Source organism: Cryptomeria japonica, chromosome 9 (assembly GCF_030272615.1).
Source record: "Cryptomeria japonica chromosome 9, Sugi_1.0, whole genome shotgun sequence".
NCBI lineage: Eukaryota > Viridiplantae > Streptophyta > Pinopsida > Cupressales > Cupressaceae > Cryptomeria > Cryptomeria japonica.
The window spans coordinates 386,728,191-386,751,681 of NC_081413.1; the positions used below are offsets into that span (position 1 = coordinate 386,728,191).

At 34.4% G+C, this 23,491-nt stretch overlaps 1 protein-coding gene across 2 annotated transcripts; it reads left to right on the forward strand.

Annotated features, from left to right (window-relative positions):
* The first annotated feature begins 259 nt into the window (after positions 1-259).
* Positions 260-3,490, forward strand: LOC131072783 (uncharacterized). 2 transcript variants are annotated; one of them, XM_058009049.2, is made up of 2 exons: positions 260-1,386; positions 3,083-3,490. In XM_058009049.2, exon 1 carries the CDS (start codon positions 466-468, stop codon positions 1,366-1,368), a length of 903 nt encoding a protein of 300 aa, XP_057865032.2. In that variant the 5' UTR covers positions 260-465; the 3' UTR covers positions 1,369-1,386; positions 3,083-3,490. The 2 variants fall into 2 exon arrangements, with proteins under 2 accessions (XP_057865032.2, XP_057865026.2); XM_058009043.2 differs by lacking the exon at positions 3,083-3,490 and adding an exon at positions 1,974-2,312.
* The last annotated feature ends 20,001 nt before the right edge of the window (positions 3,491-23,491 follow it).

Sequence of the window (23,491 nt, forward strand, 5' to 3'; positions counted from 1 at the left end):
ATCACTTGTAAAGGATTGACAATTCAGATTTGTTTTTTGAAAGATTTTATTTTAAATAGTTTTGTAATGATATTTAATGATAACCTTAAAACTATTCTCAATATGAAAAGATAAACCTACCAGTACAAATAGATTACTAATTAAAACAAAAGATTTAACTTTGTATTAATATAAAAAAATCAAATATTTTTAAAATGGATCGGAAAATATAAGCCATGCTATCTACTCCATAAATTTCTTATACGACGGCAACCTGGATTTCCACTCATTAATCACACGCATTTACTCGCCGTACAAGTAAAAGTGAATATCATTTTTCAAAAAAAGGCGGAATGAGTGTGCCGTTGCCTCATTTCCTCGTTAGTTTTAGGCGAGGGCAATTAAAATCGCTGCTCACTCACAGCTCATAAAAACCCTAATCAGCTAGCGAAATTTTCCTTCCTTTTTTCAAAGTCCACAGAAGAAATGGGATCGTCAGATTGTTCTACCAATTCTGAAAAATCTGCCGAAAATGAGAATAGATTTCATTGCAGACGGTCATTGTTTATCACATCTTCCCATTCTTCTTGTTCTGCTTCTTCAGAAAGCAGTGAAAAGCAACGGAGAAATATTCCCGCCATGGAAAATAATGATTATGCTTGGTCACCACTGAAACCCTGTTCAATTAAGCGACAGAGGGAGGTTGGAGGCGGGAAAGGAAAGGAAAAGGCAAAGGAAAACAAGAATGAGAAGAAGACAAAGGAAAATGCTACTGTAGTAAAACTTGACAAGTCTGGAAAAGGAAAGAGAGCAGCTTGGAACGCAAAGGACGAAGTTGCGCTTTCAAGGGGAATCAGAGGGTGCTCCGAAAAGGGTAAGCCATTGCCTAGAAATTCTGTTATATTCAACAATGTGAAGAGCAAGCTTGATGACGAGTACAGCGACACACAGATGTCCAACAAACTAAAGTTGTTTAGATCTGCTACGGAGAAGACGAAGAACCCTGATTTTGGCTTCAAGAATGCACACGAAGAAACTGCCCATAATTTGTCAAAGGAAATTTGGGGGAAAAAGGAAGAGGAGGAGACCGCCCCTGGAAATAAAAGGGTAGCAGACATGTGGTGCGATGATGAAGAAGAAAAGAAGAAGAACAAGGAGGCAGAGGAAGACCTAAACATAGGGTCTGTGAAGGTTTCAGTTTCCTCCCTTGTTGAGGTCATTATAGAGGTGGTTAAAGAAAGTATGGATGCTCAAAAAGAGTTTTTTAAGGAGATGCTTAATGAGAACAGAAATACGATGAGTAAGCACAAAGATGAACTGCTTGCGGCAAATCAGAATATGTTAAAGCAAGTGATCCAAGCTAATCCGAGATTTTCCAGCAATAGATAATGTGGGGACTTCCTCCAGGTACTCTTAGACTGTTTGAGAACGAGGGGTTAAATTAATGGCTGAATGACTGTTTTTGTTTATTTTTATTGTTAAGTATAATTTAAAAATAGGTAAATTTCTATATGATTATATTTATATGCACGTGTAGTTTATGAGGTTTCTTATTGGATGGGTTTTTGAATGGAATACGAGGAAACTTTCAGATATTAAATTGGTCCCTTGAGCTTTAGAGAATGAATTTGATGGTAGAATAATCATCTTCTTTTTTCATTTTTGTTCTTAAATATAATTAAAAAAATTAAGAATGATTTTTTTTAACATGATTATATTTGTATATGCATGTTTAATTAGTTTTTTTTTTTTGAATTATAGTTGTTTATTTGAAGAGTAATTTTTAATAGATAACAAAAAATTTAGGGTTTGGATTCATTTAATTTTAGTTATGGATGTTCTAACAGTCTTTCTTATTTGAAAGAAAATAAAAAAATACAGATTAATTCTATTTGCAGTTTTAATATTTTTCCCTATGAAAATTTATCAGTTACTGTTTTGTTACTGTTTTTTTAATTAATGAAAACTAAAATATACAAATTTCAAATGTAGAGGAAGGCCAACATTTTCAATTATAATGCTATGTAATTGGCAAGATGGCCCTTGATCCTTATCTCGTTCAAGAGGACCCAGTCTACAAATTAGGACAAGTGATTTTGATTATCTTAATTGGAAGCCTGGAAGGCATGTATATTAACTAGCCACTGTATCTGTTAACATGTACTTGAAGTTATGGAATAATTGGAAGCCTGGAAGGCATGTATATTAACTAGCCACTGTATCTGTTAACATGTACTTGAAGTTATGGAAAAATTTGAACGTTCATATTTTTATAATCTTTGTATTGAGGAAATCTTTCGTATCAAAAACCTAATCTATCTATGAATCCTGGTAATTGATATAATATTTTGGCTTGAGGAAATCTTTCGTATCAAAAACCTAATCTATCTATGAATCCTGGTAATTGATATAATATTTTGGCTTTCATACAGAAAAGGTGCACATTCCAAATTTCATGCAATTTTTTATTATTGAACAAGTATGAGTTTTAGTTGGCAAATCACGTCGTTGTATTCTTGAATAATGTATGAGTTTTAGATAGTATATGATATAGGGGAAAGGATCCAGTAGTTGAGCCTGTTTTAATTTTTGTGATAGAAGTTGTTGATTTAATACCCTCATACTTGTTGATTTAATGTCTAACTTTTGTACAACATTGCACCAATAGTTGTATGATAAGTACCAATAATTGAATGAAATATACCATTTGTTGTGAAAAGTAACCAATCATGTGATGCCACATCAGCTGCACAAGTATTGGGACCTTTTTGCTCACCTATTGGTCTCATTTTTTTTGGGGTGTTTTGGACACCTTGACAAAAAGCATGCTGATGTGGCATCATATTTGATGATGTGGCTTTGAAACCTTAGTTATAAGCAGGGGACTTGCCAAGTAAGCTGCTGTAAAAAATTCGGAGTGATTTGAAATTTCCATATAAGATTTTGAGTTTGTGAAGTTAGGGTGCACAACTATTGGGTGCTCTCCCCTAATTAATGTTGTTTAATTTTTATATGATCTTAAATATTTTTTCTGTTTGAAAAAAAAAAAAATCAATTTTAATTTTTTTTAACTCCTGATCTTATATGTTGCCCGTAAGTTCAGAAAGGATGCTGTAGAAACATCCAGGTAAATATTGAGCAAGGCCCACAACTCACAAATCCCTGCCATCATGGAGAGGACTGGATCCACAAAACTAGAGCCATTTTTTTGGCATGTTGAATTTGAATCATTTGACTTTCTATCGAAATGGAAGTCCTTTACTTAAGTTAGAATTCTGTAGCTTCAATTACTTCGAGTACATGTACTAAAATGGAAACTACTTAGAACTTACATGAAACACTCATTCATGTCAGTTTTGTTGCTCTCTGGAAATACACAAATTTGAGATTTCAATTTAAATAGTGGGCTTGAATATTTACTCCACTCTAAGAAACTTCCTATGGGGCTTAAAACGATGTAACTAGACTATTTGGTCTACACCAAGCATCTTTATATGGGTCTTATAGAAAAGAGTCGTTTTTCACTTGCTTGCTAATCCTTATTTCAAATAATATTAATGCATCAGTAGAATTGCTGCACTTTTGTTTGTTATTTTGTACATTGGGAGATCTGGTAGATATTTTATGTAAGATATTACAAATCTGAGATTTGGACATATGTTTATATATGAGAATCATATGAAATTTATATATTGAGTGTTGTTTTGGAAGCTATCTTATGTATAAGATAGACACAAAAAAAATTTATGGAGAATATTAGAGATATAAATTTTTTGAAGTATAAAATGGTTGGTGAGTTCTTTTTCAATCATAAAATAAATTATAAGTCAATTATGAAGAATGATACTTGATTTACTGCTAATTCAATTATATTCATGGAAATCTATAGGAATTTTATTTTAGAACTTTATAGATAATGTATCAAAAAACTATCAATTCACCAATATAAATTTTATTCAACCAATTAACCATTGTTAAAGAATAGCTCATAGAACATATCCTCTAATAAACTGTTTTATTAGAAGATTAAACTTGCATAATGTTCATTTTTTTTCTTCTTATTGAATTTTTTATGTAATGAATTGATAATGATTTTATATATGAAATTGACATATAATGAATCTAATTTTATTTTGAGATGTTTTTAATCCTCAAATATCATTTATAATTTTTGATGCAAACTAGGGTCCTCATGTGGGAGACTTCTTCTCTTTGTTAGGCATTTGTCTTGCCAATGCTCTGATTTTATTGGGGACTGTTCATATCACTTTAATTTTAGTACTCCAAAGGAAAAAATAAAATACATGAATGTACATTCATGTCTTATGAGACATCTAATAAGACCCTCCTATTTGAGTTCTTTTGTTTTCATATTTGATTAAATACCATTTTAAACTATTTTTTCAAACTATATAGGACATCTTTTTATTTGGAATAAGATAAGAAGTTGTAGGTTATTTAAAATAATTATGTATTTAATTATGTTTTATTTTTTTGTTTGGTTTTTTAAATTATGTTTTATTGTTAAGATAAAACATAAAGATTGTGTAGATTAAAACTAGTATGTAGTGTGAAGGCAAATGCATAATCTTTTTATTAGAAAAATTTAGTATGTATTTTGTATTTGGAATAAAATTGATTTACTTATGTCTTGTGTGCATCTAGAATTTCACTACTATTGTTTGTTCTTTTGTACTAGATGATAAATATGTATACACATTTTTGCGTATTAATGGCATATGTTGGATTAGGCTATGATTGACACTTTCTTAAATATTTATTGATATTTTTATATTCAAATAATAATAGGCATATGTTCTATTTATGGATTTAACTATGACAAGTCCTCCCATATTGTTGGTACATTCTCAATTTCTTGATGTTTCCTCAAATCTATGCTAAACCATATTGCCATTTTGTAGGAATGCCCACTTTTAAAAATATTAGGTAGTTTAAATTAATAAAAGGTACATTCTGCATGACATTTCAAGTCCATCTTAAGTTAATTGATTTAGCCCACTTAATGACCAATTAACTATAATATCTAGGCTATTGTAGATTAAGTTAATTAACTTAGTGTTTTACTTACTTTAATATCCAAGTTGTAGAAGCATGATGCACTAATATTCAATTTTCCTCATCCAGTTTTATTATATAAAATATTTCACTTATGTGGGTAACACAAGCTAGGATATTGTGGTCAAATTGATGTTAGAAAATTAAAGTTTAGGTTATGTATAAATTTTCTTACATCCTCATATTGATTAGTGGGATTTAACTTGGATGAATGGGACAAAAAGTATTTAAAAATGGGGTATCAAATTTATCCAACAACAAAGTGGGAAATCTTATTTCTTTCTCAGTATGATCTTATAAAAAATTGGAAAAAATTTATCATACTACTAATAGAATGAATCACACATTAGATTTATCAAAGACAATAATTTTAAGCATCCACAAAAAAATATTTGTAAATTTCACTAATACGTATGACCAATCTTGAATTGTCACATATTTTATAAGCTTATGCATGATAGATTTTTTGAAGGCAATAATTTTAAGCATTCACAAAAAACCATTTGTAAATTGCACCAATATTTATTACTTTAATCTTGAATTAAAGTATAACTTTATAAAATTAGTTGTACTAGGTCATTTTATAATCATTTCTTTTTTTTTTGCATAAGTTGAAATCAAAATTTGTGCCTACATGCAAAATATGTGTGAATTTGTAAGAGAGAGAGATTACACGTGATTTTTTTAATATATTTTAATCATATATGAATAGAATTATTAATAAATGTATTGTCTCTTTGAATCCTTGTTTTTTTTCATGTATTTGTACTTTGATATTGATATGTGGGAAGTGAGGTCCTAGCCCAGGAATGTAAACTAAGATCTCAAATCTCCATGACATCTCATTAGAATCATAAGTAGGTTCAACTAAAGTACTAATAGGAGAGTTGAACACTTGTGGTTTATGATTCTTTTGTTGCAATACATTTGAGATTGGAGCAAGTGTATTCAAAGTAGATAGCTCGATCAATGATAATGCAATAAGATCAATTGTGTCTATTGATGGAGCATTACAATACAAAAATATCTTAAAATAATCCAAGTCAATTAAATTCATCCTCTTTGTACACATGCTATATGACATCATAGATAGATATTTGACAAAAAATTGAACAAGCACATTCAAACTAGATATAGCCTAATCAATAATGATAAAGAAAGATCAATCTCATCCATTGATGAATCATTACAATACAAAATAGGGTATAAAATGAGATAATATATAGACTTTAGTTCACTATCCCTCTCCATCTCTCTATATCACCCTCTATTTATAGCTCCCCTCCTCCCTCTTCCTCTTCCTCTCAACAATATATTGAGCTCTCTCCCTCTCTCCTCCCTCTTCTTCTCTCTAACCCTCTCTACCTATCTCTTCCTCTTCCTCTTCCTCTTTCCCCCTTCTTTTCTCTCTCTCCTCTACCTATCTCTCCCCCCTTTTCTCCCTCTCTTTCCATCTCCCTCCTTTCTCGATCTCTCCCCATCTCTCCCTTTTTTCCTCCCTCCCTATCCTCCCCTCTCTCTCTACCCATATTTCTCTCCCCTTATCTATATTTCCTTATATCTCCATCTAGATCCATGAATTTATCTCGCCAAATCAATACTCTTCTCTATCTCTCCTTCCTATTCATATATATCTCTCTATCTTTATCTCTCCCTCTACCTTTCCCTCTTCTTAGACCTCTATATCTATACTTTTTGATGTCTCCCTCTCTAGTATACATCAATCCCTCTCCATTTCCCTCTTCCTAGACGTCTGTGTATATTTCAAGACATGTCTCACTCTCGCTATGCAACCATCTCTCCCTCTCCCTCTCCCTTTCCCATTTCCTAGACTTCTATATCTATATATATTTGCCTCTATCTCCATCTCTCCATATTTGTTCTTCCATCTCTACCTCTATATCTATCTCATTATATTTCCATCTATCTCTACCCTATATCTCTACTCCTTTCCCCCTCTCTCTATATATCACTACCTATCTCTCTCTTTTATCTTTCTATCTTTTCATGTCTCATTCTCTCCTCTCTCCCTTTCTATATGTTTATCTCTTCCTATAGCATCCTAAATTTTACTCCCTTACAATTTTGTCCTCATTTGGGCCCTTACCTTGGCGTTCTTGTCCCGAGGCCTGATCAGAGCCCTAATTTTGCTCACACCATGCAAATAATCCATTTTTTTTTTCAAAATGTAAACTTTCTTACCCCATTTCCTGTGTCCCTGATTGGTTAGGTTAGGGTGCTAGCACTTTGGTCCTCCCAATCAAGGCCTACTTTGGCCCCCCTCAATAATAACATCATTTGAGCGAGAATCCTGATCTCGAGTCAACTCATGTTGGAAAATTAAATTGTTTCTCAACAAGCATGTATAAAAAGAGGTCTACTGGTCTCATTCTGATAACTGACAAGCATATTCATGCAATCAATTCAAGCAATCAATCATTCAAGTTCAAGTGAGCAAGCAATCAGTCTTCTTTCAAGCATTGGAGCAAAAGTAAGGTCAAGATTCAGGCATTGGAGATGACATTCATGTTCTATGTTTATGAAGACTTCATGAAACCCTAATTCCTTATAGAGACAAATAAAACTCCATTAAAAGTGTGTGCAGGAACAGGTACGGAGTTGAGATCCTCAGAATTGGCTTTATTTACAGAGATGAATAGGTTTCCTTTTGGATGACGAAAAGTGTGGAGGACTAGAATGATGAGCATTTTGATCCCGATATTTCAGGAGCTCCTTCTAGGAATAGATCCGAACACTCTTACAATGCTTAGATATGGGTTTATGGCTCGATTCGACGATTGTAGCTAACTGTTCATATGTTTTCACTTCAATTCTAACACATTTACCCTAACTTCAACATTCAATTTAAAAGAGGATAAACAACCACCCCGAAGGTGAATCTTGATGGAGTGGTTGAAGGGACTAAAATACTGAGAAAGGGGGGGGGGGGGGCTAAATCAGTATTCCCACATATTCTAAAACTTTCTCCAAATCTTAATTCTTTTGCTGATATATCAATTAAGCATATCAAACATGAAATAGCAAATGAAAAATAAACATGAAAAATACAACCACAAAAGAAGCACCAGATTTTATACGTGGAAAACCCAAATTGGCAAAAACATGGAGAGTGTTAACTCTCAAGAGAATATAACTAGTTATATAGTGTTTACAAAAGGGTGGCTCACTGCCAAAATGCTCACTGCAAGATTACACAAGCGACTTACTGCCGGAATGCTCAGTGCAACATATATGATTGAATTGAATAAAGTTGCATCTCCAAATGCATGACATTAGTTCCAAGTTAAGCTCATATCACAATTCACAAACCCTGCAATAGATTTGGTGAAAGATCTTTGTACAACTATCCACAAGCACCTATAGTAGATCCGGTGAAGGATTACTGCAACACTGTCTGCACTTCGTTTCTACACCAACTGCCTTCGTTGTCTGTAACTCACACTTCACACTCTCTTTTGTATCATCGTCTATCTTCCTCATATCACATACTCCTATATATACTAGAAAGATTACACACCGAGATAATATGTCGGCCTAGCTCAACACGTTATCCAATAAAACTTTGAACATAAACATGATAACCAATTCCGCCTCTACAACATCTCTACACGCTTCTCTTTTACACAATTCATTCACTGATGCATATAATTAATTACTGGAATGGGACAGGGGTCAATCAGACCCATATATATTGACCCATAAACACAAAAATAACAATACCAAACATAACAACTCCAAACTCTGAAATGCATACCATAGATATCGAACCACGAGACATAAAGAGATACATTTGTCATAACCAAAATAGTTGATACTGAAACACATAACTAATACTAGGACCAATGTAAGCACAACTCAAAATTTTGGGGATAAGGATCTTCCGGAAATGACTCCATTAGATCAACTACATCTTACTGCATCACATCCCATAGCAATACCAGAATGTGCATCACATCCCATAGCAATACCAGAACGTGCATCACCTGCTCACAACAAAACCTGCACACACCAAATGCATACGACTGCATATAACATTCGGACCAAACTAGATAACTGGCTTGACATCAATATATTGCATATACCATCTGGACCAAACCGAGATAATTGGTTTGACATCAATGACAACAATATTCACACAAGTCTAGCAATCTCCCCCTTTGTCATTGATGATAAAACATATCAAAAACATATCCGCATACAACTCAACTCCCCCTAACTCATACATCTCCTTAACTCCAAAAAATGCCTTACTCCAGATGCATTTCTCCCTCTTTGACATCAAGGACAAAGGGTGCCTTAGATGAAAAAAGAAAAGAAAGAAAAAAAAATATATATACCCGCAAAAAAACAATGTAAAAAATGAGTACCAAAATGAAAGAACCTTTAACTACTCTTCTTGAGAAAGATAAGCTCATACTTCTCCTTTAGTTCTGGAAGAAGAACCTCCCAAGAATGTATAGCCAATTTAATGCTAATTGAAAGACTCCTGCACTCCACTAGCAAATCAACAACATGGAAAAAACTGTCTGAAGCAGATGGATTCTACTCATACTCAACTGCTCTGCCAAGCAATGTTGAAAAATGCTCCATCTTTGCCTCAACAATCTCTTTCAATTTCCAAAACGCATTCACAAAGTCTTCTCTCTGGATTTGCAAATATAAGAGTTCAACTCGAAGAGTGTTTATTTATTTTTTCTTTGCTCACCATCCTTGTCATCTAGAAAATAAAAAGATTTACCCAAGGAACTCAACTCATCTTCAATGGCATCAATTTTGGCTTTATTCTTTACTACAACTGTCGGCCAAGAGATACACTACCTGTAGACTTTGCTAGAACTGTAGATACATCTCTCATTTCCTCAATCCATACAGATAGAGTTTTCTCCGCATCAACACATTCCTTCAATAGATTCTTCATATCAAAGCCTTTATCCTCTAAAACTCCAGCCTCAATAGATTGCTCAGACAACTTTTCCTTAAGAATTTCACAAAAAAATTCGGAAAGAAAACTACTGATATCTTCAGCGCTGATACTATTTCGGACCATGTGATTCATCAGAACACTTTCAATTCTATCTAACTCAACAAAAGTCGACCACATCTTACTGATTTTCTTGATTTCATCTATGTTGCCATCCATCTCTAGCAAATTTGATTCATCGTCTAATTCTCTAGCTTCCTTCTCTACAACAACCAATTCTCCTTCAACCACATGAGACTCTGGATCCTCAATTACTACAATATCTTCCTGTTTATGATCCTTCTTTCTTTTCTTTGATACTAGGATACTTGTAGGTACAAACTATCTTCTTTTCCTCTTTTCAGAGGAAGAACCTCCAGAACCGGTAACAAGAGATACTGGACCGACACTCCACATGTTTAGGAAAGATCTGAAATATACATTGTATACTTCCTCTTTGCTGTCTAAAATATTCAAATACCTAAAGATTTGTCTTGCAACCGAAACACTAGACTTCCATATTACATTTTCTTTAGCTAGAAGGGATCCTAGACAATACATGACCAAACAAACAAGCAATGCTCCAAAATGGAAGGGGTAATTCTATTCTTTTTACATCTTAATATTTTCCAATAACAATTCTTTGAACAATTCACACAAGTCGAATGTTTTGTCTTCCATCACAAGCATATGTGCCATATACACAACAATTGTCGAAGTTGCACCTTCCCTATTTCTGAAATAGGTGTTATAAGAAATACCATAAGCAACATACCTTACAATAGGGTTGATGTTCTTATCAATGATTAGTGCTCATCGATCTCCTTTTACACCGGTTAGGGTTTCCACTTCTTTGTTCTTAATTGACTTCTTAGCTGAAACATCTCCATTATTGCACAGACTAGTGATAACCAAGATAATCTCCTTTGTGATTGGATAGGGTTTATCCAACACGATGCTGTCATTCCACACATGGCTAAGGATAACTCTAATAACTTCCACATCATCAAACTAAGGGAATTCAGTCCATAGATTTAGAGATTTGTGCTCTATTTCCTTAACTCTCTACAACTCAGTATCATTCAGACTGGTTTCTACATTTCTAATTTTCTTTGGGTCGAATTCATCCAAAAAACTCTTTCCAAAACCTGAAACTCTGCGCTTCTTGATTCTCCGATGACCATTTTGCCTTCCATGATCACTTTGTCTGCTACTCTTCTACTATTCACAATACTCTCAAGCACAAATGATATGACAATGAAATAATGAATTCATAAAGCTAATACTTATCTTTCCAAAAATATCCATTAGGGTTTTGCCACCAAGAAATGTCTTGTCGATGATGTCAGCGCAAACCTTCTATTATCCGATAGCCTTCTCAAAATAAGTCATGTCGGATCAACGACATGATCCACTCGGATAGGGGAGAATAAAAGATTTTTTTTCTTTCAAAAGATCTCCCCCTAAGCCAAAGCAGTATGCTCAGTTACCAGAGGAAGAGGTGCTTGCACCGGGTTCTGGTATACCAGGCTGGCTTCCTTTGTTCACTTCCTTCTTTCTCCAGATCAAATTTTCCTTTTTCTTTGATTCATCATTCTTCATCACATTCTTCTCATTAGATTTCTCCACATTTATATTTCCACATTGATTAGCATAATTTTCTGACTGCTTGCATTTGAAACAACTAACGACCTTCCTAGTATAGAATTTACTGGATGAGATCTATATCTACATTGATTAGATTTATGACCATAGCCATTGCAAGTATAACACTATCTATGAAATTTGTAATTCATCTTATTTTATCCAACTAGATTACGATTCTAATTCACAACATTGTTTCGACATAAATTTGCTTTATGACCAAACCTCTTGAAATTATAACACCAAATGCATCTATAGTTTGCAGCCTTATGTCCAAATTTATTGCATTGAAAAAAATAACCATAAAAAGATGGGTACCTTTTCAGAGCATTAGGTTGACAAATTAGTGGCCTTATCGCACTAGTATTCTAATTCTGGGTCTTCCTTGCATCTTCTGATTTCTTTTCAGCTTCTGCCTTAACCTCTTTGCTTTTGTCTTTGTCATTTTGATCTGAATACTCACTGAGCTAAAATCCAAGTTTGGTATTGTCCAAATGAGCTTTCTGCATGCTGATCAAATTTTTCAAGAGCTTACTACTATGAAGAACCTTATTCTTTGTCTTCACCTTCTTCACTTCTTGCTCTAGCTTCTCACATTCCTCGGATTTTAGCTTGATTGTTTCTTTCAGGGTTTCTTCCATCTTGTCCTTCTCCTCAATCTTCTGTATTAGATTTTCAATAGTCTCGTTCGCCTGCTTCAGCTGATTGTTAACCTCCTTATGTCTTAGTTCGAATTTTTGGATTTTCTCTTTCAACTTCTGCACACATTCATTTACTACTTTCACATTCTCTTTCGATTCCTCATTCTCTGATTTAGCACTTTCCACATCTCCAAGAGCTATCCAAAAATCTTCATTCAACTTAAATTCTTCGATCATGCACATAGGTGCCATGATTCAACCAACACGAATCTCCTTCAAGTGGTTAAGCTTCTGAGCAAGGGACCAAAGCTTTGATACCAATTGATGGATTGGTTGAAGGACCAAAATACTGAGACGGGGGGCGAATCAGTATTCCCATAGAATTTAAAACTTTCTCCAAATCTTAAACCTTTTGCTGATATATCAATTAAGCATATAAAAAATGAAATAGAAAATTCATAATAAACATGAAAAACACAACCACAAAAAGGAACACCGTATTTTATACGTGGAAAACCCAAATAAGAAAAACCACGGAGAGTGTTAACTCTCAAGAGAAAATAACTAGTTATATGGTGTTTACAAAAGAGTGGCTCATTGCCAAAATACAAAAATGGCTCACTATCGAAATGTTCACTACAAGATTACACAAGCGACTTACTGTTGGAATGCTCACTGTAATAGATATGATTGAATTGAAGAAAGTTGCATCTCCAAATGCATGGGATTAGTTCCAAGTTAAGCTCAGATCACAATTCACAAACCCTACAACAAATTTGATGAACGATGTCTGTAAAACTATCCACAAGCACCTACAACAGATCCGGTGAAGGATTACTACAACACTGTCTGCACTTCATTTCTTTACCAACTACCTTTGTTGTTTGTAATTCACACTTCACGCTCTCTTTTTTATCATCGTCTATTTTCCTCATATCATAGACTCCTATATATACCAAAAAGCTTTCACACTGAGATAATATATCAGCCTAGCCCAACACGTTATCCAATATAATCTTGAACATAAACATGATAACCAAGTAATCCTTTGCAAGATCTCTACATGCTTCCCTTTTACATAATTCATTCACCAATTCATATACCTTAATTACTGAAATGGGACAGGGTTCAACTAGATCCATAGATATTGACCCATAAACACAACAATAACAATTCCAAACATAACAACTCTGAACTCCAAAATGCATACCATAGATACCGAAGCACGAGACATGAAGAGATACATTTATCATAACCAAAATAGATGATACTGAAACACATAATTGATATTGGGACCAATGTAAGCACAACTCAAAATTTCGGAGATGAGGATCTTCCGGAAATGACTCCATTAGATCAACTACATCTTACTGCATCACATCCCATAGCAATACCATAACGCACATCACCTTCTCATAGCAAAAAATGAACACATCAACTGTATACGACTACATACAACATTTAGACCAAATCAAATAATAGGCTTGACATCAATATACTGCATGTACCATCCAGACCAAACCGGGATAACTAGTTTGACATCAATGACAACAATATTCACACATCTAACAATCTCCCCCTTTGTCATTGATGGCAAAACATATCAAAAAACATATCTGCATACAACTCAACTCCCACTAACTCATACATCTCCTTAACTCCAAACATTGCCTTACTCCAAATGCATTTCTCATCAGTTGTTATTTGGAACTTCAACTTTCATTTGAAGTAATAAATTGTATTGTAAAATCTTCTATAGTTAAGTTATTAGTCGTTACTCAATTATGCGGGTAACTTTGTAATTAAATTTGAATAAGGATATGTGTATATATATCTCATCACTTTCAACAAAAAGTTAGTTAGATAGTCAGAAACTTAGCCAACAGTTTAGAGTCTCCTTTTTGTAGTTTCAAACTTGTTTTACTTCCTCCTAGAAGTCAATTGAAATGAAAATCTAAAGTTGATCTAAGATATCTATGTTCATGGATTCCGCCAGAGGAAGAACAGGTCCCGCTCAACCAAAGGAAGATGATCCTTATTTGATTTTGTTTCCATTTCAATTTTGCACTTTGATTCTATCACATTTATTTCTGCATGTTTATGGTAATCCTAGGAAGCTAAAAATCAAATGCAATTCGTAGTTTGTGTATCTTCATACAACAACTCTTTGATAGAGGAATGCATTAGTGTGAATTTCACTTCATAATTTATTCGTTCAATTCAAGTTCATTAGTTAATATATTCTAGTTTCATATTACTTTCTGATGATAATGGCGATTAAGGTATAGATGAGGATAGAAGCTTCATTACATTTGCTCATGGGATCTAGTTTTTTTTAAAAATGCTTAGTAGAATAGATTTATGGTTTACTAAAAGTGTAAAATAGGTTTCATTTTCCTGCGAGTAAGAATAAATTTACTTTTTAAACAAATAAAATAGGATTTAAATTCATAAAGAAGTTTAAGTGTGTTTTAGTCGTAAATAGATGATTCCATGAATAAGTTGTGATTGAGTTATGTCTAAACCTCACCAAAAACACTAGAGTCTTCTTTAGGATAGAATTAGTATCTTTAATTTTAAGATTAGGAAATATCATTAGTATAGAATTCAGCCTTAGAAAGAGATCCCGAGAGCTCCTGATGGAGCATGATTGGAACAAAAGTCACTGTTTCACAGTGCAAAAACCCTCAATCTTAACACATCCTTATTGCATATATCTCTAAGGCACACCCAGTTCGATATTAAACAAATTAAATGGTGCGATTTGTGACACCAATGAACTTGCCCACCATTTTTGGCATCGTTGTTGGGAAATAAAAGATTTGGCTACCAAAGTTTGAAGCCTTAATGTTGACAAGGAAATAATTAAGCAGTTGATGAGAAGAGCTAGAGATCCTTTTGGAAGATTTATTCCAAGGAATTACAATCTTGATCAATTGCAAGAAGAACAACAAAATGATTTTGAAGAACAAGAAGAACAATTTGAACAACAACAAGAAGAAGAAATGGGAGATTGGGTAGCAGATGAGGATCCCCCACCTAATAGGACATTTTCATATCCTATTAATGTGAATGTAAGAGACAATGAACCCCCTATGAAAAATATATCACCTTCAAGTTTACCCACTTTTAGTTGAAAAACTTTTGAGGATCTTGACTAGTTTCTCTTAGAATTTAAAGTCCTTTGTTAGACCTGTGATTACACATTTGATAATTAGAAGTTGAAGTTATTTCCTTCTACTTTGAAAGAACTAGCATTACAATGTTTTATGGGTTTACGAGCCGATTCTATCTCAACATGGAAGGAGATGGAAATTGTATTCTTGGATAAATACCAAGATTATTGTCGAGTAAGATAGGAAGGATGAGTTTTTTTGAGTGAAGCAAATGGAAGATGCAAGTTTGGAAGATTGTGTTGATAGGTTTTTGTTTGTATATAAAAGATGTGCTAAGGGACTGGTGTAGGAGCACCTAGGACTTAGGCTTATAGTATTTTCTCAATTTTGGCTTGTACTGACCTTAGCCAAGTCAGGTACCTAATAAGGAATTTAGGAGGGTCCAAGAGTGAGTGTGATGAGTCAAATGTAGGCTTAGATTGAGTTAGTTTCTTCCTAGGTTTACATTTTTATGCATAAGTAGTGGTTTGAGTAGGAAATTGACCTTCTTGATGGTAAAAAGTGGTAAAAATTGGTATGAGCATGAGTGAGGTGTATATTAGTCTTAGAAGAGCTTAAAAAGTCATGAGTAAATACTTAGAATAGGTTTCATAGGTTGGAAAAGCAAAAAGTGCAAAATTGTAAAAGTTGTCATGACAACTTTTGTCTTGAAATACTTAGCGATGGAGTTAGGGATAGCACAACACCCTAGAATGCCTCCACACATGGGGAAGACTATAAGAAACTCCTCTTGCATAGTTACCAAGGTTAGAGTTTTGTTTTTGATGATCAACAATCTGAAACTACTCATTTTCAAACTGTTTGTCACTATTTTGGCTTGTTTTGCTCATAATGTGAAGACAAATGGATTGAATCCATTGATCCAGTAATGGATTGAGTTTATTTGGTGTATTTCAGAGTTCTTTAATTTATTTCAAATCTTTGTAGATAGTGTGTGTTGGTGTTTTCATAGTTTTGTTTTCAAGCAGCCAGTTTTGGCTTGTATATAGCAATTTTGTGTAAAATGGTTGCCCCATGAAATCCCTCTGTGCTACCATCACGGTCTATTGGGACTTGGAAGGAAACCAATTTTATAGTGTACATATGCAGGGATAATTTCTACAGATGAAGATTGATATGATTGTCACCTTGTTCTAGGCGAGTCCAAGAGCAACCCGACTAGAGAAGACAGGGTGAAATTGGAGTGTAAAGAGAAGGGGTGAGCATAAAACCACAACCAAACCTTTTGGAGGGGTCCATGAAGTTCATGCAGAGTTTTTGATGCAAGGAGAATCCTTGACAAGACCATTTGATTTCCATTTCACAAACTTGACCAGTCACTGCCGGTTAGAAGGCCTAAAAACCCTTCAAAACCCTCATTTTTGGGTTAGGGCATTGTACGGTGAGTTGGGAAACCAAAACCACCAAAATCACTTGGGGATAGGTGAGTGTTTGAATAAAAACCAATCTTGTTATAGGGTCTTTTGGACTGTTTTCCCCTAAGCCCTAGAAAACCAGATTTTGGAGGCCTAATAGGGCTCATTCCTTGTAGACCTTTTCTAGGCAAAATGGTGAAATCGGTAAGAAAGATAAGGGATGCAAACCTCAAATGGAACCAAATGGTATTCAAATCATGTTAGAAGCCACTTCCACACCTCTGCAACAACTCACAATAATAGGAGGTAAAATTGACAAATTGAGGTCAAGACAACAATGATGAGCAAGTGGGAAACACCTTGAAATGGTAGGGTTCCTAGTTAAACACTTGATGCAAAAAACTTGAGATTGAAAAGAAGAAAGACCTAGAAGAGATTGAGAAGGACTTGGAGGTCTTAGAGCATAGCTAGACCTAGAGAGTTGGTGGAATTGAGCAACACCAACTAGGTGAAGTGTGAGCAAGCTAGGTGAACCCCATTAGGGACTTAGTGATTATATTGGTGGGACAATTTTCTTACAAGGAATTGATGACGTGTCTAGAGAAGATTTGAATTTGATAGGAAAATGAGACATCAATAAGCTTCCTTTATAAGACATTATTGGTATATGCAAAAATTTCTCTAAGACTAGTGTTGGAACTAGGGATTCTAGAAGGAACAAAGCTTCAAAACGTGATGTATCTCAAGTAATGGAGTAAATAGAAAATTTGAAGTCTAATCTAATCCTTCATCTTAATACTCAGGTAGACAAGAAAAACACTGAACCTTTCGCTATCTATTGTTCAAAATGTAGGGAAAACATTTGTTGAGAGAATGTCCATTGAATCAGATTGATCTTTGTGAGATTTATGAAAAGAATCATGCAAAAAGTTCTTGTAGCCTCTTACTAGAGATTAGAAACCATTTAAAGAAGACTCCTATGGTAGAGGAAGAGATTAACTATGTTGGACAAAGGTCCTAGAATTCATGATTCAATGCTTAATCAGGACAATATGGTCCTAGAAATAATTGGAATTCAAACCAGTGGCAAAATGTTAATCACTGGACCCCTCCCTATGCAATGCAACCACCTCCTACATCTTGAGGACCTCTAGAGTGGGTTAGTCCTTAATGAAACCAACCAAAGTGGCAACCAAATCCACCACCGTGGCAAAAAAATCAATACCAATTTCAACCTTGGTAGAATCAGGGTCCAAAATGATCTTGGGGGCAACCCCCACCTATTATTACTGGACCAAATACTACTAATGAGAAAGTGAATCAACCTTAGATACCATCTCAACCAATCCCAAACCCTAAGAACAATCATTTTCAACATGGATTTAACATTGATTCCAATCCTACTGGTTTGAATGTAATAGAAGTCGATGATATTCAACTAAGGAATCGTAATATTCCTTCAAAATATGATGTTGTAGAAAAGGAAGGGAAAAAATGAGGAAGTTTAGGAAAAAGATCATAATTCTGATAAAGCAAAGGAAGTAACAAGTGAAGCACCTTATCTAGAATGTTTTAGAATAACACAAGTAGCCCTTGACTCCTCCTGACCTGATCATATTGACATGGTATATTCTCCACTTTTCTGAGAATTGAAAAAGATCAATATAGAGATCCCTTTGTTACAAGATATTAAGGACATAATATAAATTAATCAACTCATCAAGTCATTCTACATAAAAACACCTTGAAGAAAATGAAAATCTTCTCCCGTAATCCAAGTAGGGACTAAGCTTATTGATGTATTGTTAAGGAGATTATTTCTTCAGAAATATAGTGACCATGGGAGTCCTGTGATTACTTTAAGAATATGAGGAGTTGAGATACCCAATGTGTTGATTGATTTAGGAGCATCCATAAGTGTTATAACAACTAATGCCGTGGAAATGCTGAGAATGACAAGCATTCAACCCACAACAACTGTGCTTCAATTGGAAAATGAATCTACTACCAAACTTGAGGGTGTTTTGGAAGATGTAACAATCACAATTGATACATGATATTATCCAGTAGACTTATTGGTACTCAAAGCTAGGAAGAAAGGATTGAGATATCCAATCATACTAGGAAGACCTTGGCTAGCGACTGCAACAATATTGATAGATTGTAGATATGGTAGTGACTATTTCTAATGGTAAAAAATAAAAAGATTTTACACTTTATCCTCCAGCTAAACCAACATTTCATTCTGATGCTCAATATTGGGTTGATGAGGAAATCGATTCAGGAGGGGATGGAGTGGTTGAGTTAGCCACGGTTACCTTATCAGAACATGTCGAGGAATATGAAGAGTATGAAGAATAGAGAAAGGAACTTGATGCTAGTGAAGTGTTCATTCAGGAAAATGAAGAATGATCTTCGCATGAAGAAATTAAAATGGAAAGTCACAATGAAATTATCCATAATGATATGTTATATCCTTTTCCTCTTAATAAAATTATAGGAGATCCATCTGAAGGGAAAAGTTACACAAATAAAATCACAGTCTCATCAAACAAACCTCGATCTTCATCAATTTATCTTTGCTTCCGACACAAGAAGAGAAATAAAAAATCACTTTAGAGAAACATATACAAGCATTTTCTTGGGAGTATAAAGACATGAGAGGAATACACCCTTCTATTTGTACACATCATATTTACACTAAAGAATTTAAGCATGTAAGACAAGGACAAAGGAGAATTAATCCAACTTTGAGATATTTTGTTAAACAAGAAATAGAAAAATTGCTGCAAGTAGAGTTCATTTACCCAATTTTTCATAGTTAATGGGCTTCACCATTGGTTATTGTACTCAAGAAAAATGGTAAGCGGCGTGTTTGTGTGTATTATAAAGAATTGAATAAAACCACTAAAAATGATTATTTTCCCTAACCATTTATTGTTCAAGTTCTTGATAACCTAGCTGGCAGTAATTATTTCTCTTTCTTAGATTGTTTTAGTGGTTACAACTAGATACAAGTGGCTCCTGAGGACTTGGACAAGAAAAAATTTACATGTCCTTGGAGAAATTATGCATATAGGGCCTTACCATTTGGAATCTGTAATGCACTGACAAATTTCCAAAGAGTTGTTTTAGCTATTTTTGCGGATTCAACTACTTCATGTGTTGAAGTTTATATGGATGATTTCACAGTTCACGGGAAGATATTTGACGAAGCACTAGAGAGTTTGAATAAAGTGTTGCAAACATGTAAAGATCATAGATTATCATTGAATCATGGAAAGTGTTCCCTTATGATGACAAAAGGAATTGTTTTGTGACATAATATTTCTAAAGAAGGAATTAAGGTTGATCCAAAGAAGGTGAAAGTTATCAAACAAATTGAAACCCCAAAGACTCAAATATATGTTAGAATTTTTCTGGGTCATGCAAAGTATTATAGAAGATTCATTGAAGGGTTTAGTAAAATTGTAGAACCATTGTTTACATTTATTAAAAAGGATGTAGAGTTTTTATGGACATATGATTGCCAGAAATCATTTCAAGCTATTAAACATGCCCTAACTACTTCCCCTATTATTAAAGGACCTGTTGGGGAGAACCATTCCACATTCATGCAGATGCTTCCAAATTAGTTGTTGTAGCATTTTTGGGACATAAAGATGAAAATGGAGCAATGCATGCCATTTATTATGTCAACAAGAATTTGAATCCCATAGAGAGGAACTCCACAACAATTGAGAAGGAATTTTCAGTTGTAGTATATGCAATTAATAAATTCAAACATTATATTACCATTTATAAAGTGTTTCTCCACCTTGTCCATGCAACCATTCAATATTTAATGAGAAAAGCTATTGTAGGTGGCCGAATAATAAGATGGTTGTTTCTTGTTTGCAATATTTATCCAGTCTCCATGGTTTGCTGACATTGCCAATTATCTTGTTACAGGGAAGTGCCCAAATCATTTTACCTCTAAGTAGAGGAAATGAATTATTTGTGAGAGTTATAGATTTAAGTGGATTGATGGTCTTTTATTTAAAATGTGTCCTAATCATATTCTTCACAGGTGTGTGCAATAGGTTGATGTCTATGACATTATAATGCATGTTATAATGAACCTGAAGGAGGACATTATTCCATGGTCAGAACAATTCACAAAATCTTGGGAGCAAGCTACTTTTGGGCTTCCATGACCAAAGATGTTTCATTTTATGTGAAACATTATGATGAATGCTAGCGCATGGGGAGACCAACACAAACAATGAAGATGCCGCTACAACCCTAGATAGATCTTGAGCCATTTGAAAAATGGGGAATTGATTTTGTGGACCTGTAGATCCGCCTTCAAAAGGACATCATTACCTTCTTGTTTGTACTGACTATGCCACAAAATGGGCAGAAGTAAAGGCATTGCCAATAGCAAGGGAAGATAAAGTACCTGATTTTCTATATAAGCACATCCTTCAACAATTTGGAGCACCTAGGGAGATAGTTTCTGATCAAGGACCACAATTTATTTTTGCAATGATGGAAGCCTTCATGCACAAGTTCAAAATGACTCAGAAAAAATCTACACCATATCATCCTCAAGCAAATGGATAGGTAGAAGTCACTAATAGAGAGTTGGAATATCTTAACAAAGACTGCATTTTTGAGAAAATCAGATTAGTAAGAAAGCTTAGATGAAGTAGTTTGGGCCTACAATACAACATGGAAGACTACTATAGGTTTCTCTATAATAATTTGTATATGGAAAGACTCTTGTTATGCCTATTGAATTTGAGTTGCAAACATTAAAAACAACACTAGAAGTTGGCATTGATTTATTTGAAGCAGAAAATATCAGAATTCTACAATTGAATAGGTTAGATGAAATGAGGATGAAAGATTTGCAACACACATAAATAGTATAGAAACAAAGGAAAGAATGGCATTATAAAAATATTATTTTCAGAGAATTTAAGGAAGGAGATTGGGCATTGTTATTTGATTCCAGATTCTAAGATTTCAAAGGCAAGTTTCACAAAAGATGGTTAGGATCATATGAGATTGGTCAAGTTTTTGATAATGGAGTAGTTCAGTTGGTGCTTATAGATGGAGAAAGAAGAACTATGTTGGTAAATGGTCATCGTCTAAAATAATATCATAAACTAACATCCACGGAAGAACTTCTCTTAAAAATGCAATCTAGAATTGAACATTTCATCAAGGAAGATATCAATTCTATGATGAAATACAATTCTAGGTGAATCTAGCAAAAATACTAGATAAAGGAGGTAAATTGAAAACTAGAAATGGTGGTTTACCTTCCAAATAAAATAAAATGGGGATGATTGAAAACCAGAAATGGCGGTCTACCCCAAGGATGAATTGAAAACCAGAAATGGCGGTTAATACCTAAAAGTGAAGTTGAAATCTAGCAATGGTGGCTTTACTCAGATCAACTTCAGTTTGCTCCTGATGACTCCTAATGGCACTCAGTGATTCAAAATTAAGTTTTTTGTAGGTTTCAACTTCAGTTCGCTCCTGATGACTCTTGATGGCTCTCAATGATTCAAAATTAAGTTTTTTTGTAGGTTCTGACCTCTAGAATCCTGAAGCTGCTTCCTTCTATCATTTCTCCTCAGCAAAGTGGTTTTGTCCCTAGAAGACAAATCTTGGATTCGATAATTTTGGTCCATGAAAACATTCATTCTTTGTCTAGAGCTAAAATAGAAGGCTTTCTTCTGAAGCTTGACTTATCCAAAGCCTACGATAGAGTGGACTGGGATTTAATGATGAAAGTTCTTTCAGCTTTTGGTTTTTGTTCTAGAAGTATTAGTCTTATTATGCAATTAGTCTCTTCGGCTTCTTTTTCTATCTTAAATAATGGGTCTCCTTCCCCTTTTTTCAAGTCCTCAAGGGGACTCAGACATGGAGATCCTCTATCTCCGATTATTTTTATTATCATGGTAGAATGTCTGGGGAGACGCATTGGAAAGCTGGTTGAGAAGGGGGAGTTTTGTGGATTGAAACCATCTTCAGCGGATCAAGTATGCTCCCATCAGCAGTTTGTGGATGATTCTATAATTATGGGGAAGGCTTTAGTGCAGGATTCAAGGAGTTTAAAGAAAGCATTGGACGGTTACGAGTCAGCTAGTGGGCAACTTATTAATTGGTCTAAAAGTTTTGTTTACTTCATCAATACTCCGGAGAGAAGAAAGATAAAAATAAGCAATATTTTGGGGTGTCAATTGGGGAGTCTTCCTGCTTCCTATTTGGGGCTCCCCTTATGCCAAGATCCTCCTGATACTTTTTGGGAAGCTTTGGTGGACAAATTCCATAAGAAGTTAGCAGGTTGGAAGGGTTCTCTTCTTAGCCAAGCTGGTAAGGTTCAGCTGTTGAAATCAACTCTTCAAAGTATTCCTCTATATGCCATCAGCCTTTTCAGAATTCCTACCAAGTTTACGGAGGCTATTGAAAAAATTCAAAGAACTTTTTTGTGGACAGGGGTCAAGGAGAAGAAGAGAATGAATCTGATTGCGTGGGACAAGATTTATAAGCCAATAAAAAAGGGAGGTTTGGGTCTAAGAAGAATAAGAGACATGAATGAATTTCTTATGGCCAAGCAGATTTGGAGAGGGTACAATAACCAGG

Bases quoted from the DNA above. Each gene is read 5' to 3' on its own strand.
- LOC131072783 (XM_058009049.2), top strand. From the start codon at position 466: ATGGGATCGTCAGATTGTTCTACCAATTCTGAAAAATCTGCCGAAAAT.